Source organism: Urocitellus parryii, chromosome 9, assembly GCF_045843805.1.
Source record: "Urocitellus parryii isolate mUroPar1 chromosome 9, mUroPar1.hap1, whole genome shotgun sequence".
Lineage (NCBI taxonomy): Eukaryota > Metazoa > Chordata > Mammalia > Rodentia > Sciuridae > Urocitellus > Urocitellus parryii.
The window spans coordinates 35,484,285-35,501,899 of NC_135539.1; the positions used below are offsets into that span (position 1 = coordinate 35,484,285).

At 49.4% G+C, this 17,615-nt stretch overlaps 1 protein-coding gene across 1 annotated transcript in view; it reads left to right on the forward strand.

Moving 5' to 3' along the window:
• The first annotated feature begins 6,466 nt into the window (after nucleotides 1–6,466).
• Nucleotides 6,467–17,615, forward strand: part of Foxk1 (forkhead box K1) — a 61,081-nt gene continuing 49,932 nt past the window's right edge. The window contains exon 1 of the mRNA XM_026407172.2: nucleotides 6,467–6,984. Coding sequence (XP_026262957.1) covers nucleotides 6,467–6,984 — 518 coding nt within the window. The remainder of the gene's footprint in view (nucleotides 6,985–17,615) is intronic.

Below are 17,615 nucleotides of genomic sequence, written 5' to 3' on the forward strand. Positions count from 1 at the left end.
TGACCAACTCCCAGTTCCGTGTGGCATGGAAGAAGCCTAGAACTCACCGCTCCTATCAAAACAACAAACAAACAAAAGGTGAACAAATAAAAATGAACACCTCTTCTCGGATCCATGAGGCCCCAGAGCAAACCACTGAACCAACTGGAGAAAGATAGGAAGATAGAGAATCACAACTTCCCAGAGCAGTAACCTAGGGCAGAAGCTCTACAGGAGCCCAGAGCCAGGACTGGAAATCCTAAACTGCCGTGGATACATGACTGGAGGCTCCGGGTGGACAAGTCTGAGAGCTAAAAGCTGCAGGGACCCAGTCTTAGAATCCCTCATGCTTTGCTGAGTTTTGCTTCTACCAAGTCCTACGAGATTTTCTTCTGCAGTAAAGATGAGTAAAAAAAAAAAAGAAAAAACTTTGTGCTTCCAGCAGGGAGGGGAGAACATAGTCATCTTGAAATACACTGGAGCATTCTAACTGTGGTTAGCCAAAGACTCTCTGCGTACAATTAATCTTTTCCGTGCCTCAGTTTCCCCATCTATAAATTGGGGTAACAGCCATAACCCATATCGCAAGGTCACTGGAGGATAAAGTGATTAATGGTTGGGAAACGCTCTAAGTAGTGCCTGGCCCAGAGCCTGTGATAGATTTGCCACCACTGTGCTTATTTTCATTGTCCCTTGCTGCCAAACAAGGGAGACATGGAGTTCTGGATCCCAATAATCTTCCAGTCCCCACTGGTCCCCAAATCCTCAGGGGTTTCTGTATGGCTGGCTCCAATGTCCATGCCCCTTCCACATATCATCAGGTTGGTCTGATTTCATGGAGCATCCCAAGCATCTCAGTGTATTTCATTTCACCTCCCCATCCAGGTCAGAGATAGACTTATTCAGGTTGCTTTCATTATTATCACCAGCAAATTGTCAGGATGCCGAATAACTATGTGGCACATCAATACCACTTTCCCACTCCTCTCCTGGCATCCACATCACTGCACAGTCCTCTTCCACGCTGAACTGGGCTGACCTGGGTAAATATTAGGATTCTGTGGACAGGCAGGGTGGGACTTCTGAGGCCAGGTCCTGAAAGACCTTGTGTTGTGGCTCCTCTGTGCTCTTCCTTGAATCCCTGGCTTGGGGGCCTACCAACCGCCATGTTGTGAGGACACTCAAGCAGTCCTGTGGAGAGATCATGTGGCCTCCTATCTATAAAACAGCACCAACTTTCCAAGTGTGCAAGGTGCCACCTTGGAAGTGGAGCCTCAGGGCAAATTTCCAGAAGACAGAGCTCTAGCTAACATCTTTTTTTTTTTTAATTTTTATTTGTTCTTTTTAGTTTTATACATGACAGTCGAATGTATTTTGACATATTATACATGCAGGGGATCTAATGTCCCATTCTTGTGATCGTACATGATGTGGACCCGCCAATATCTTGACACAACCTCACAAAATACCCCGAGCCAGACTCATTCAGCTAAGTCACTGCTACCACACTGATCCACAGGAGCTGTGAGAAGACACATGTTTATAGTTTAATAATTTGGGAGTTATTTGTCACACAGAAATAGACGAATCACACACAACGCTTCACTTCTATTTTTTTTTTCCTAAGCCCCCACACAAGCGTACTCTGTCAAGAGCATTTATGTCCCCATGTTTTGGTTTGAACACATTTCCTGTGGTGTCCGAGTCAGACATATCTTTTCCTGAATTGGTGTTTTAAAAAATATGTGCGAGTTCTAAATGACAGAATGTCTGTAAAATAAAAAATGAGTTCGCCTGTTGGAAGCAAGCTGAAGAAACAAGGCTCATCTCTCTTAGGTTTTTTTTAGAGGATGATCTGTAATGGGTAAGGGAGTGTGTCCATGGATGATTTATCCTGTGCCTTACACACACACACACACACACACACACACACACACACACACTTTTTCTGCCTTTTGCAGTGATATACCAATATACAAATGCAGTCCTTCTCAGGAGGGGCAGAGTCCTCGTCATAGTGTGATGTGAAATCCTAGGGGCTCAGGGAATGGGCAGGAAGCAATATTGAGGACACAGGAAGGATCTGGGAATGATATAGAAGGAGCAGGATGTGAGATCCAGCAGACAGGAAAAGGAAGGGTTGATGGGAAGGCAGAGAAGAGTTCGAGTTCTCCAATCATTCACCACCTATTTATGGAGCTCCAAGTCTTCTGAGATACTAGAGGGAGCCAGCTGCTTTTGCATTTTGAGGATTCTCCCTCTGGACTTTGTCTCCTGACTTCAGACTCAGCTTCTGCTGGGGGAGGGGCTTCCCTAGGCTCCTGTCTTGTGCTGGGGGCTGTATTCTGCTGCCTGTGTCTTTTCACCCAGAGTCACAGGCAAAGCAAGGACCCCTTTGGCTTAAGGTGGCGAGTGACCCCATTGCCTTTCTCTGTGGGTCTTCTGCCGCAGTTATCATGTGTCGGGCACATGTTGCACGGTGTGATTCTCAGATTTCAGAGAGTAAAGGGAGGAGAGGACAGAAGTGCCAGCCACTCCCAGACTCTCAGGGCAGCACAGTTCAGTGGAACCTTCTACAGTGACCGAGCTGTTCTTTATCTGCCCTGACCAACACAGTAACCATTAGACATCGGCGGCTACTGAGCATCTGCGATGAGGCTCCTGCCACTGAGGAATGGAATGTATGCTGTTATGTCATTTTGATTAGAGTGTAAGTTCAAGTACCACACGTGGCTAGTGGCTTCTGAATTGGGCAGCAGAGCTCTTAGGCCTCGTTTTGGCTTTTATAAATATGATCTCTCCAGAGATTTAAAGAAAAATGTTAAATGCAGGTTTGATCGAAAATAGAGTAAAATTCTCTTTATTGCAAAGCAGTACTACTTCTGACAGATATGTAGTCATATAATTGACATCACAATTGCCACACCTCCCCCTACCACCAGAATCCCCCAATGTCACTTTGTGACCAATTTCTTCTCTATCTCTATCAGTATTCTTCTCTCTTTTTTTTTGTCTCTTCCAGAATGTCATACACATAAAATCACATATGGTACACATAGGATTCATCCATGTCATCCTGTATATTGATATCTTGCTTTTTCATTGTTGTAGAGTACTCCAAGGCCTGGTTGTAACACAGTTTGTTCCCTCCCTAGCTGAGATACAGAGGGGGTGTTGAGTTGCTTCCCATTGTGACTGATTTTGAATAAAGTCACTATAGTATTCATGTATAGATCATTGTGTCAATCTGAGTTTTCATTTCACTTAGGTGAACACCTTGGAATGCAGTTGGGAGCCCTACAGTAAGAGTAGTATACAAGATATTACTGCCAAACTGGTTCTTGAAGGGTCAGTACCATTCTGCATGACGTCAGCAATGGGTGAGAGTTCAAGTTGCTCCATCTTCTCTCCAGATGTTGATATTATCAGTTCTGTGTGAGTGTGTGTGGTGTTTTTTTTTTGTTTTTTGTTTTTTTTTTTTTAGTGAGGGACTGGGGATTGAATTCAGGGGCACTAAACCATTGATCCACATTCCCAGCCCTAGTTTGTATTTTATTTAAAGACAGGATCTTACTGAGTTGCTTAGAGCCTCACCGTTGCTGAGGCTGGCTTTGAACCTGCGATCCTCCTGTCTCGGCTCTGTGTGTTTTTTTAAGCAACGTTAACAGATGTGTAGTAATAGGCCGTTGTGATTTCAATTTGCACACTATTCATGAATAATGTTGAACATCTTTTTATAGGTTTGTCTGTCACCTGTATACCTTCTTTGGTGAAGTACCTGTTCATACCTTTTGTGTATTTTTTAGTGGACTATTTCTTTCTTTCTATTATTATTATTTCTTTCTATTTCAGTTGTCAGCCTATCATAGTAGGAGTCTGGCTATTATGGGACTCCATCTTTGTGAGACAGCTTTAGCGTGCCCTCTAGACCTGAAGGGAGTGAAAGAAGAATTCTGTTTACATATTTTGGTTGTTTTAATGACTTTTTATTGGCCCCTTTCTTACCTTCTCTTTGGTAGTTGTCAATATACCAATGACTTTCTTTTTAAGGAAAAAAGGATTGCAAACAAATAGATGTCTAGACTTGTCAAGGTCACAGTGAGCTGCAATCTCTGGGCATTATTGTCATACAGTTTCTTGCTACTCAGCAAAGAATCATCTAGGTTTGTCAGTCTGTGCATAATTCTTCACATTTAATATTAAGTCAGCCCTGACATGCCTGGAAGCATATACATGCCTCTGGTCACAAAATGGTCCTGCCATTAAAAAGTTAACAAGTCAGGGGCTGGGGTTGTGGCTCAGTGGTAGAGCGTTTGCCTCGCATGTGTGAGGCACATATAAATAAATGAGTAAAATAAAGGTCCATCAACAATTAAAAACAATTTTTTAAAAAAGTGACAAGTCACGTCAGATGAGCCAGACGAAGTAACCTTATGTAAATTCCCCCGCCTTTAATTTGTGGTAAATCATATATAATATAAAGTTTCCAAACTGAACCATTTTTAAGAGCACAGTTCAGTGACATTAAAGCATTCAGACTGTTGGGCAGCTATCATATCACCACTATCCATCCCAGAACTTTCTCATCCCTGCAATTTCAAAGTCTGTCCATATTAAATTATTAAATACTGACTCCTCTTCCCCCTCCCCAGCCCCTGGCACCCACTATTCTACTTTCTATCTTCATGAATCTAATCACCCTAGGATCTCACAGAAGTGGAATCACACAGTATCTGTCCTTTTTATTGCATCTGTTTAGTTGCACTGAGCATCGTGTTCTCAAGGCTCACCCATGTTACAGCACCTGTCAAATTTCCACTCCTTCTTAAGGCTGAGTAATAGATCATTGGATGATGTGCAGGTATGGATGGGCATCTGGGTGACTTCCACATCTCAGCTGTTGTGAGTAATGCTGCCATGAATGTGGGTGTACCAACATCTCTTCAAGATCCAACTTTTAGTTGTTTTGTATTTATACTCAGAAGTAGAATGCTGAATTATATAGGACTGCTATGTGTGACTTCGAGGGAACCACCATACTTTCTCCCATGGCAGCGACACCATCCTATATTCCTACCATGTTGGTATGAATCTCTTGGTATGAGCTCGATGCTTCTCAAATCCCTTGGCTTCTCTCCATCTCTCTCCTTAAGCCCATCTCTTCAGTCCAGCAGCTTCCTAACGGGCCTCCCATGGATCACTTTGACCCTTTGTGAAGTCAGGCTCCCTGGTAGCCAGAGTGGGTGGATTTTAAAATACAGGGATGTGCACACCCTCCATGCTTTTGTGGGGGGGGGGGAGAACCAGATCCATATAGGACCCAGCACAGTCCTGCAGTCCTCCTTAGCCTCATTTGGTTCAGCTGACTTGGTCACTCTGCTCCACACACAGAAGACTTCCGTCCACTGCTCCAAGGCACACATCTTCAGCACATATGTTCCTTGGCTGGACACTGTCCCCTACACTCCCAACTACTCCCCCAGTTAGCGCCAATTCACCCTTTGGGCTTTGGCTCATGTGTCTTAGAGAAGAGATTCCTTCTCAATTAAGTAGGGTCTGTTGCTGCAGCTTCTTCATGAAAATGAGTCCCTTGCATCCCAACACATAGTTCCTCTGTTCACATCCACATACTCAATAACGTCGTGCTTGGATTCGTGTGTGGCTGGGAGGTGGGAAGAAGGTAGGGAAGCTTCCCACCATAGATGGTCAGGTCTCCCTTCTCCCTCCTGCGTGCCGCTATGCAGCATGCCCCCCACCAAACATTGGGTCGTTGTAATTTTACAAGTGTCAGTCTGTGTCTCTGATTTTAACGTGTCTGTAACTCCCAAGAGACTGTAAGCTCCATCCGGCTGGGAGCTGTGTTTACTTTTTCATACTCAACAGTTATTAAAAGAGGAGACTACTTTTTTTTTTTTTTTTTTTTTAGGGGGACCTGGCTGAATTAACAATACAGGACCGGGACCCTGCTGTCCTAAAGGGATTTGCGTAATGCCCAAAGTGGCCATTCCCTGTTTGCAGCTAAGGTCTGTGTTCAGGCATCTTAGTCCCCTGCGTATTTGTTGAATGGTTCCAAAAAGAACAAGAGGGGGTCGGGCTGGATCACCAGCGTCCTCCCTCAACCTTGATCTTTCGCGACTGTGTGAAACTCTCAACTGGGGTTCTCAAGTAGGCACTCACTTAGGAGTTGGGGGGGAGGTGGAGTCATCGGGTCCCAGGAGACGCCTTTGGGCATGTCCCCCTTTTTCCGGTGACCCTAGGGCAAAACTTGGGGGGTCGCCGGGATGGAGGCACGGGCACGCGCTGCTGCGAGCCGGAGCGAGCAGGGGCCGCGCGCAGCGGGGAGGGAGCGGCGCCTCCCGGCCCCCGCCCGCCGGCGGCTGCTGCTGCGCGGCGCTCCGCTCCGCGTCCGGCCCGGGTTTCCGCGCGCGCCGCGCGCCCCGCCCCGCGCCGCCTCGCCGCCGCCGGAGCCGCTCGGAGCTGCGCGAACATGGCCGAAGTCGGCGAGGACAGCGGCGCCCGCGCCCTGCTGGCGCTGCGCTCGGCGCCCTGCAGCCCCGTGCTGTGCGCCGCGGCCGCCGCCCTCCCCGCCGCCGCGCCGCCCGCGCCCGGGCCCGCCGCGTCGCCGCCGCCGCCCGCCCAGCCCCCGCCCGGGCCGCCGCCGCCGCTACCGCTGCCGCTGCCGCCCGGCGCCCCCGCGGGCGCGGCGCCGGCGCTAGTGGCGGCGGCGGCGGCCTCGGTGCGGCAGAGCCCGGGGCCGGCGCTGGCGCGCCTAGAGGGCCGCGAGTTCGAGTTCCTCATGCGGCAGACCAGCGTCACCATCGGCCGCAACTCGTCGCAGGGCTCGGTGGACCTGAGCATGGGCCTGTCGAGCTTCATCTCGCGGCGCCACCTGCAGCTCAGCTTCCAGGAGCCGCACTTCTACCTGCGCTGCCTCGGCAAGAACGGCGTCTTCGTGGACGGGGCCTTCCAGCGGCGCGGCGCGCCCGCCCTGCAGCTGCCCAAGCAGTGAGTCCCGCCCCGCCCCGCCCCGCCGGACCCCCGGGGTCGTAGCCGCCGCGACGCCGTTCGCCTTGAACCCCCAGGGCCGGCCCTGAGCCCCCGGCACCACCCCAACCCCTCCCGTTTTGAACCCCGGAGACCATCCTCGACGTCGACCCCCACTGGGTCAGAACCCCCGGGGTTAGCCCCGCTGCGACCCCGCTAGGCCTGAATCTCAGGGATCACCCCGGACCCCAATTCCTCTGGTCCTGAATCCCCCCAGGATCATCCCAGATACTGAATCCCTGGGGTTAACCCCCGTTGTGACCCCACCAGGCCCGTATCCCCAGGGTTACCCCCCAGATCACCCTGGCTATGACCCTGCCCAATCTGAATCCCCGGGGGCCCCCATACTGGCCTGAACCTCAGGGTTACCCCCACGCCCACCCCATCAGGCCTGAATCCTTGGAGTCACCCCACACACACACACACACTTCCACCTAGTCTGAACTCCCAGAGTCGACCCCTGACCTCATCAGGACTGAACCTCTGGGACCACCCCTGACAGTATTCAGCCTGAGTCTCCAGCATCAGCCCGACCCCAGTTACCCCCAGGTCTCAACCACTGTGATCAACCTCAACCTCCACTTGTCTTAGTCTCTGTGGTCACTCTGGACCCTTGACAACCTAGATCCCCAGGTACACTCCTGACCCTGACTCCTGCCAGGCCCCCAGTGTCACCCCAGCTAAGCCTGGGTCTTGAGGTCACTCTCCACGCCCTCCCCGTCTTGACTTCAGGATAATACCTCTAGGCCCCAGGTCTGGATCACCCATATCACCCTTCCCCACCCCAGACCGTGATTGTCCTGGAGGGGACAGCCTGGTACCAGTGGTCCCTGGATGGGATCCCCATCCCATAGTCTCTGTGTTAGGGGCAGGTCTGAAGCCAAGGGTCAGCTGGGCAGGGAGGGGCCAGGACAGGAAATGAGTGCCTCAGTGTAACCTGAGGTCAGAGGTAGTAGGGAATGGGAGGCCTTAGCCACCAGAACTGGGACCCTTGTTTCAGAGTCCTGTTAGACCACTGACCATCTGATTGGTGCACTGCCCCTTCCCTGCCCCGAAGTTCCCCACCCCATGTGCTTCCCTCAGCTCTTGGGGACTTCAGGGGACCTCGGGGACTTGAAGTCTGTGCTTTAGGAGAAAGCCTGGCAGATTACTCACTTCCTCTGCTGCACTTTCTTTTTCTATTCCGTAATTGCCTCCAACCCCTCACTAGTGTGTGTACCCTTCAGTGCCGGTTGTGTACACTCAAAAGAGTCGTCTGTCTGTCTCATAACACATTCAGGAGCACTGGAATCCAGGGAGTCTTTGCTGGACTAACTCCCAGGCCTTGCCTTTCTTTCTTTAAACTGCTCCCCTTTTAGGGTCGGGCATGTTTGTTGTAGACATTTTATTGAATGATTTTCAACATCAACAGTGACTCACCCCAACTTAGGGTGTGAGAGGGAAAGTACACCTTCATTTTCCAAACCTGAAAGGTGTGCACTTGTAAAGTCAGGACTTGGCAGATAACAGTTCTGTTCCTCTCTCATAACCTACACACTGGGTCCATTGCCATGTTAAAGGTGTCCCTGGCCCAGACTCCTCCAGTGAGAAAATGACAGGTAAACACTGCTTTCCACCTCCCCCAGGCCCCTAGAGGCCTGTCTCTGTACCTTCATGTAGCTCTGATTCTACAGCCCTCTTTTCAGGTTTTCCTGCCCTAGCCACCCCTCACCTGCCCCAGTTACTGGATCTTGAATGAGGTGTTCATACTCGTGTTTTCTCCATAACAGGGGAAAGTTTCAACCCACAGGGTCCTCCTGGTCATCTACCAAATTGGCCAGTTCAAGTCTATTATTTTTGAAAGTTTATTGGTGCACACAGTGCCTCAAAATCTGTACTTCAAGGAATTGGTATCTCAGTGGGTGTGTTTGGGAGCACTGGATTAGCTATCAGGAAATGTGTGGCCACTGAGTTTGTGCTTTAGACGTGCACCAAGTACTCCGCCCCACTGTGCTGTCTGTATTTATTTGATTTCAACTGTACTTCTGAGCACCATCCGTGTTAGCAGAGACGCAAATGGTAGAACAGAACCAGGGTGCAGGAGGAAAACTAGTAAGCGGATGCCCGTGTCTGCCCTCCTAGAGAAAAGACATTTGTTCTGCAAACCGCTGAAGCCTGTTAACAATAGTTGAACAGTTCCAGCGGGTGTGCATTCTCTTTTCCTTTAGGAAGCTAAGTAATCGCGTATATGGAACAGGATGTTGTGAATTTCTGTTTAAGAGTTAGGTCAGGTTTCTTAGGACGATCACATTGAAAATAATCAAGAAATTTCAATGAATTCAGAGCAAGGAAGTGGGTTGTGAACATTTTCACTCTGAATGGGAAATGCATTACTGACTAAAGTCACCGCAACACTCACCATGTCTGTTCCCTAGGGCTTTTGTGTCCACTTTTGCCATTAACATTTGAAGCTATGAATTTCTTTGCCTTAGCTGCAAGTTCTCTCTCATGGCATTGGAGTTTTATTGACTTGAACATATGTGAATTGAGTGGACGGAATGGTTTTGTATTGCTGGTTTTGCATTGTATTGATTCCCAAAGCAGTCTTGTCCTTAGCCTCCTTTTCCCCCATCCTTAGGACAGGTGACAGCCACCTGGGTGACATTTGCATGCACTCCCCTGTGCACCTCCCACTTGGGAAGAAAACCAGACTTCACCCCCAATTGTTACTAGAAGTATAACTTTTCCAATCTTCCACATTTTAAATTATTGGTGGTGGCGGGGGGAAACAACTTGCGACACTGCTCAGAGCTGAACTTGGTGCACTGCAGAGTCTGACCCTGTGGTAGAAAATCACACCAGAGCTGCTAGGCCCAAAGGAGCATGCGTCAGCTGTGATTCAGTAGCTTCTTCAGGTGGCCTTAGTGGGACTTCAGGTGGGCTTGGCAGGACTGCATGTGTCTGAGTGGTAGCACTTTTCTAGCCCCTAAGCTCTCTCCTTGAGGCTCGGGCTGAGAATCTGTCACCTTTAATTAGCCTCGGTGCAGGCACTGGCAAGCAGTAACAGCAACTCACTTATACTTGTTGAATGAACAAATCGATGACTAAGTGGACTTGTAGTTTCTATAGGGGCAAAACATTGTTATAGATTTGGCTTTGTTTCCTGAAATGTGGCAGTGTTCTTAGGTTACATAGTGTGTGTGTGTGTGTGTGTGTGTGTGTGTGTGCGTGCGTGTGCGTGTGTAGTCTTTGACACCACTTAATTCAGAATTTGAATTAGATATGACTGGTGAACTTGAAATACCCTTTCACGGCCCTTCTTTGCTCTTCCTCCTCCTCTGCAGCCCTTTCCCCAGTCCCTTTGTAGGAAGTCTTGAGCACTTGAATAGTTTCAAAACTTCCCTTTGCGGTAGCTTTGAGTGGCAAGATTTATGAGACTTTTTTTTTATTATTATTATTAACTTTATACTTGTCTTTATTGACCAAATTTTCTGCAAGGAACATGGTTACTTTCTAAAAACATTTTTTTTTGTTATGGAAAATTTCAAACATAAAAACAGAGTAGTGGACATTCATGGACCCATCACCTTATGTCCACAGTCATCATCTTATGGCCACCCTTGTTTCATCTGCATCCCCGTTCTGCCTTCCACCTCCTGGAGTTACTTAGAAGCAAATCACAGATGTCATATCACTAAAATTGAAGGATTCTTTAGAAAAAAAAAAAAAAAACTTAACCACAGCGTCATTGTCACACCTGAGAATTTAGTTCCCTGCTCTCATCTCTTCACTCCACTTTCAGGTTTCCCTCACTGCAAGGGGATTTTCTTCCTCCTGTGCCTTTTCTTGAATTGAAAACCCAAGGAGGTTCTGCTGTGGGCTTGGTGGCTGGGCCTCCTGGATCTCTCAATCTGCAGGCTCCATGTCACCCTCTTTTTTTTCCTGCTTCAACTTATCCATGGAAGGAAGAGGGTCATCTGTCATGTGCAGGTTTCCACAGCTCCTCTTACAAATTGGATTCCTATGGCATCCGCCCCAGTCCCCTGTCATTCCTGTAAATTGACTGTTGGATCTGGAGAGCTGATCAAACTCCAGTTTGTTTGTTTGTTTGTTTGTTTGTTTATTGCCCAAACTGCATGGCAGGTCTTGCCATGTGTGTCTGCCAGGCAGCGAAAATGTTCTGTTAGGCTTCTTTTTGTAACATTAGCAGCTTTGGATAGTTGTTGCCTGAGTCCCTTAATTTATTCTCTCTTGTCCTCTCATGGCTCCTGCCAGCCACCAGCCCTAAGTGCTTAGCAGTGCTGACGCGTTCTACCTGCTGAAAAGGTGAGTGGCGGGTGTTATGGATCCCAGCTCCTGCACTTGTGCCGTGATAAAAATCAATTAGTTGAAACCACCAGAGCGTTTTACTCCACAAATAATTATTTTAGACCCAATAAAAACATATATAACATAGTTTCTCGTTGCTGTTTTGACTGGCCAATTGAAATATGTTCAATTAGTTTTTAACCATTATGCAACTAGTTATCTGTATGACATGGTTATTTTCAAATTAATTGGAAAATGCCATAGACTTGACAAAGACCGCAAGTTTGTCTGCGTGTCCATTGTGTAGCATCCAAGGACAGTCACGGCACTCCTTCAGCACTGCCTCCCCGGAGGGAGCTCCTGGGTCACGGCTGGTTGGCCAGGAATGGCGTCTGTGCTGAGCTGAGTTTTGCGCTTGGGACGAGAGAGAGTGTCAGATCCACCACTTTCCAGTGGTCAGAGCCAGAAGCCGTGAGGACCAGGGTTGTGCTGTTCTCGTCTCCACGCAGAGGGGGCCTGGAGTGAAGATGGGCAGAGCCACGTGGGGAGGGGTGGGCTTGTGGTAGCTGTAAGGGCAGCAGAAGCCACGTAAGGGACCGGACAGTCATCCAGCCTGGCTTACTGGACCTGGGGCCACAGTGGGGCAGATCCAGGTGAAAGACCATCTGAGGAGGAAGGTCCTCCCCAGTGGCTGGATAGGGGGAGGAGAGCTCAGCCCCAGGGTGGGAGGAGGCGGCATAGCCATCCCGGGCAGGCTGGTGGGGCGCTGTGTGGCAGAGAGGAGAGGCCTTGGCTTTTCTTGGCTTTTGTGTGCGTGTGTGTGTGTGTGTGTGTGTGTGTGTGTGTGTGTCTGGCAGAATAGGAAGTACAGTGTCTCCTGTTCCTTTCTTTCTTGCTGTGATTGTGCATTGGGTGTGTTTGTTCAGTTAAACCGTCATCTTGTTAGAGGGTTGCTTTAAAAATTTGGAGAGAGCCAGTTACTGCGGCACATGCCTGTAATAGCAGAGACTCAGGAGGCTGAGACAGGAAGATGGCAAGTTCAAGACCAGCCTCAGCAACTTAGTGAGGCCCTGTCTCAAAATGAAAAATTAAAAAGGGCTGGGGATGTTGCTCAGTGATACAGCACCCCTGGGTTCGATCCCAAGTATTACAACAACAACAACAAGTTGTGGGAATGTGGCAAATCGGGACAGCGGTCCATTGAGTCCTTGTTATAACATTAACCATCTCCTAGGGTCTCATTCACACTGAGAGTTTTGAGTTTACACCCATTCATAACAAAGTTCATAGAATCTTAAAAATCAGTCGGTGGAAAGAATGTCATTTATCCTGCAGTGCGTGTTGAAATGGACTTAGAGTAAATGTGTGGAGGCCTTTGTTACGCTGCTGGAAGATTGAGGTGGTGGGTTGGTAGGACCTCAAAGGGCATAATGGAGAGTCTTTATGGGGTTCATATTTAATATTTTTGAAAAAGACTCAGCTATGTTTAAAGTTATGTGCTGAAATGAAACCAAAGCATTTGCTTTGGAGTTATAGTAATTTACTATTTGCTGTTTTTGCATCTTGTGAATGTCAGGGGATAAACTTGCTAAATTAATGACAACTCAAATTGCAGCAATGCCTCATTACCATAATTACCCCACATTTAAAGCATTTCATATTAAAATGAGAGGATTATTTGAAATGCTTTTACTTTGATTTCCTGGAAGTAGACTGTTAACATTGCTATTTGTTAGGAGATTTCCTAGTTAATTTTCATTGGGACGATCACTTCAAGAGTTCTGGTTTCCTGGTAAGATGTTACCAGTTGGTAAAAAGAAAGAAAAACGCAGCGTGTATGAGAACATGGCTTGTGAGTTTACAAGGGAAACCAGGAGGCGTGCTGTGTGTGGCTTGGTGTCTGAGGCTGGGCTGGCCTGGGCAGGATTGCTTCCCTTGGGTGACCCATGCGCAGAGAGTTGGTGGTGTGCGCCTCCCTGGCCACTGTGAAGATGGGCTGGTGTGCGTTGGGCTTTGCTTAGACATGACAGTTCCAGCTGCAGGCAGATGTGCGGCTTTCCTCTCCTGAGAGCGATTTCTGGTGGGTAGAGGAAGCTGGTCAATAGACAGAAAATGGAGATGGACATTTTGTACGTGACTTGGTTGAAAAGACTCCTGTTTGCCCCCAGTCATCCGGCACGTGTCTAACCTTGTCTCAAGGGCGCAAACTGGCCTCCATTTATTCCCTCAGAGGTACTGACTCGTTCTTCCTGGTGCTGCAGAGCTGAGCTCTGATCCGATTGCTGCGATGCTCAGAAACCTCACTGGCGTCCCAGTACCTGCTCTTCCCCCCCTGCCACCTCACCAGCCCAGGGCCAGCTCTCCGGTGGCACTGCCTGGACACACTCTACCTACATAGCAGCTCACAGAGGTTGGTCCAGGGCCCTCGTGTGCCCTTATATGTTCTTGGGGACCTCAAAGTACTGGTTTATGTGAGATATGTCTGTGAATGTTTACCATATGAGAAATTAAAACACATATTTATTAATCTAAAAATAGAAATAATAAGCATATTTCAAAAATAACTTCCATGGAAAAAACCTCTATTTCCCAAAGGAAAACAAAATTAGAATAAGGATCATTTTTTTCTCCTTTTCCTTCACACGTCTTCAGCGCCTGGCTGACAGACACTGCTGGACTCTCATAGCTGCCTCTGCTTTGGGTGTGTCACTTTGGCCGAAGGACATGAAGACGATCTGGCCGCAGACGTGTGGCTGGAGTGGCAGGGGCTTTTAGCAGGCTTTTCAGGTGACTGAAGCTCCTGACATCTCACCAAGATTCCGGTTTCTTACAGACTAGTTGCAAAACGGACTCTGAGCTGTGTCTCGGGCTCTGGTGCCGACTACAGATTACGTTAAAATCCATTGCTGTCTTGCATTCACGAGTGACCTTCTTACCCCCACGCATGGTTTTATGACATCCTGCGTTGGCCACGGGAAAGGTACCTACTGAGGTGTGCAGACTCACACCAGTGCATCTGACCATACAAAGACAAGTCTGTGCCACCTTAGGTTCAGTTGGTACTTAAACTTGGTCCCTTTGAATATAAAAGTGGAAACCTTGCACCGCAGCAGGCTGCAGTCACTGGCCTGCCTGGTGCCTTGTGGCATGATTCGGGTGACCGCAGCAGTGTTATGGCACAGCGTTATGGCACTCCTGCGTTCTCTCAGGTTGTCGGTTCCCCTGAGCAGGTGGGCCTGTGGGTCTCCCTCTCCCTTTCTGCCAGGGGTAGCAGGGTGGGCAGGCAGGGCAGGGCCAGGGGGCTCCCAGGGGTCTTGGGTAATGTCAGCTACCCCGTGCATTTTTAGGCAACAGCAACTGTTGTTTGGGATTCTTATGAGACTTTTCTAAGCACACTGTTAGAACTACCACTTTTGTATTTTATAAAAATGTGTTTTCTCCCACCCACTACAGTACGGGGACCCTGGGAGGCCTGCTTTTCGTCCTCTCCTCACCTAAGCCAATTCAGGCGACTGCTCTTCCACCGTGTGGCTCCAGCTCCAGGGTTGAAGCTTGGGGTGGGGTTGGCAGTGTCCAGGATGCACACAGGGAGTCCGGTGCTGTCTTCCCTGTGGCTGGGCCATGTGGTCGTCTTTGGTAGTTGTGACTGTGACATGGGAGTCCGTGGGGTCTGGGTGCAGTGAGCTATAGACTCAGCCAGGTACACTCCCACCTGGTCCTGGAGGGTGAGTCAAGCTCAGAGGTGCCACAGGGCCGAGGGGCCAGAGAGCTTCCCAGAAGTGTCCCTTTCATCATGCTGACAAAATGAATGCCCTGCGTTCCCAGGAAGCAGTAGCTGGGCTGTCCTGAGTGGGAAGTGATCTGTAACCCTGGTCATTCCTTGGAGCCAGTCTTGAAGGTGTCAGATGAAAGCTGATGCTGGGGACAGCAGGCTGGGGTGGCAGGCGTGAATTGGAGGAGGAAAGCATGGAGGGTATTCCTCTGCCTTGGGATGGAGGGATCCTGCCTGCCTGGCAGGTACATCCCTGTGGTTGGGAACAGACTCATCTCAGCCTGAGGAAGACTCCTGCCCTTGGAGCATCTGGCTCTCTGTTGGGTCGGGACCCGCCCGGAGCACACAGAGCCCCGTTAGGTTCTAACCCAGAGCAGACCTTGCCAGCCGCTCGGCTCTCTTTGTAATTGCGTTTTCCTCTTCAGTTGTGGTGTGGACAGATTCTTCCAGGCCTGCCTACCCTTGGTCTGGCCATAGGGATGCCATGGAGAGTCTCGAACTTTCTACAGCTGCACTGTGTAGCTGTGGGCCATGTGGGGCCAGCAAGCATTTGGAACGTGGCTGACACGACTGAGGAGCCGAGGTGTTCACTCCTTTCTAGTGTTCAAGGTAACTTGGGACAGTCAGGTGCCGCTGTTCCCAGGGTGCCCAAGAGCCCGCAGACCTCTGGGTGTGGCCCCTCTGTCTACCTCTGCCTCAGGGCAGCCTGGTTTTCTGCAGTGTGATTGGAGGTGGTGGAGGTGGCCCAGGCTGTGGGGTAGCCCTGCAAGCCTGCCCCGTGTTAAAGGCTCTTTTGGAGTGCCTGGTTGCTGCACAGGTGGACAGCTGTCCTCTGACCCTGCCACTGCGGCCTCAGTTGGAGCGGGTATCTTCCGTGGTCCCTTTATTGCCCTCTTGAAGCCAGATTTGGATGACTTACTTCCAAAGGAAGATGCCTGCGGAGAGCGGGGCGGGGGCAGGTGTGCTGCGCAAGGGCTCCACAGAGGGGCCTCTGTGTTCCTGGGGTTACGGTTGCCTGTGAGTGCAGGTCTGTCATGTTTCATTCATGTCCTTGTAGATGTTGTTTCCTTGGTAGACGGTGGGTGTGACACATCTGCCTGCCCCTGACTGCGCCCACATGGCTCCTGTTCTAACCGGGTGGCACTTGTCTGACAAGCCCTCGCAGTGCTGGCTTTTGGCTCACAGGACCTGGACCTGCCATGGCACTCACTACATGTTGGGGTGAACATTGGGTATTGCCTGCAAGTCCCACAAGGGCAGGGGGTGGCACTGTTGGGAGACTCCGCTGGCCCCCGCTCAGCTCTGCAGGCTGGCACCAGAGGAGAGGTGGGTCCCAGGGAAGATGGGCCAGGCCCACTCATGCCAGTGATCAGAGCCCAGCCCCTGGCCACTCCAAGGAAGGGCAGTGTGCCCAGGAAAGGGATGACAGCGGTTCACTCAACAGCTAGCCAGTCCATTTTAGATCAGGGCGGAAAGCTGCAGCCTGTGGACTGAAGCCTGCCAGCCATCTGTATTTATAAATAAAGTTTTATTGGAACACATCATGCCCAGCTGTCTGTTTGCCATCTGTGCTGCTTAACTGGGACCGAGGCCCTGTGGCTCACGGGCCTGCACTGTTTGCGTCTGCCCTTAACAGGAGCAGAGTGCACAGTGCACTCGTGGGCTGCTCTCCAGGCCAGCACCCTGCAGTACTGGTTTGCTTCAGACAGAGCCGTATTTTTCTTGTCATGTTTAATCCTAGGTGTTTTATGTATTTGTTTTCATAGTGTGAATGGTTCTTTTTTCCTCATTACTTTCTAAAGAGTTAGTGTTAGGAAAAGTAGGCTGTGTGTTTTTCTTTGGTATGAATTTTATAATACCAACTTTAAAAAAATCTTAACATTAAAAAAATAAGCTTTCAAGAAAGTTTTAAGATTAGTACAAACAACTCACCCATCCTCTGCCCAGATTTGTTCCTTTTTAGCCCTCTGCCACATTTACTTTAGCTTTTCTCTGTGCGTGTGCTTTTAGGAGTGAACTGTATCATATCCTTCCCCCCACTTGACACCGCAGCCTAGATTTTCTGTAAATAAGGGCATCTTATGTAACCTTGATCTCACTAAGTTCGGGAAATCTAGCATGGATGGGTGCTCGTAATCTGATATGAAGTCCCTGTACCAGTTTCATCAGCTGTCCCAGGAGCACCTTCAGTGTGTTCTGTCCCTGGTGCAGGACGCGGTCCAGGATGAAGGGTCGAGTTTGCTGTCACGTCTCTCTGGTCTCCCCAACCTGGGTCAGTTCCTTTGTTGTCTTTATGGATCTTGGCATTTTTAAAGAAGACAGGCCAGATATCCTATCTCGTGTAGATTTGTCTGATGTGATAAAATCCTGATTAGAATCAGATTGAACACCTCTGCTTGAAATACCAGAAAGCAACAACGTGTGCCTTCTCAGGCTGTCCCGGCCAGTTGCCATCCCTGGCTTAGGTGCTGTCTGGCTCCCCACCAGCCAGTTACTGTTGCTTCTTGTGTAATTAGCAGCGATGTCTGGGTGG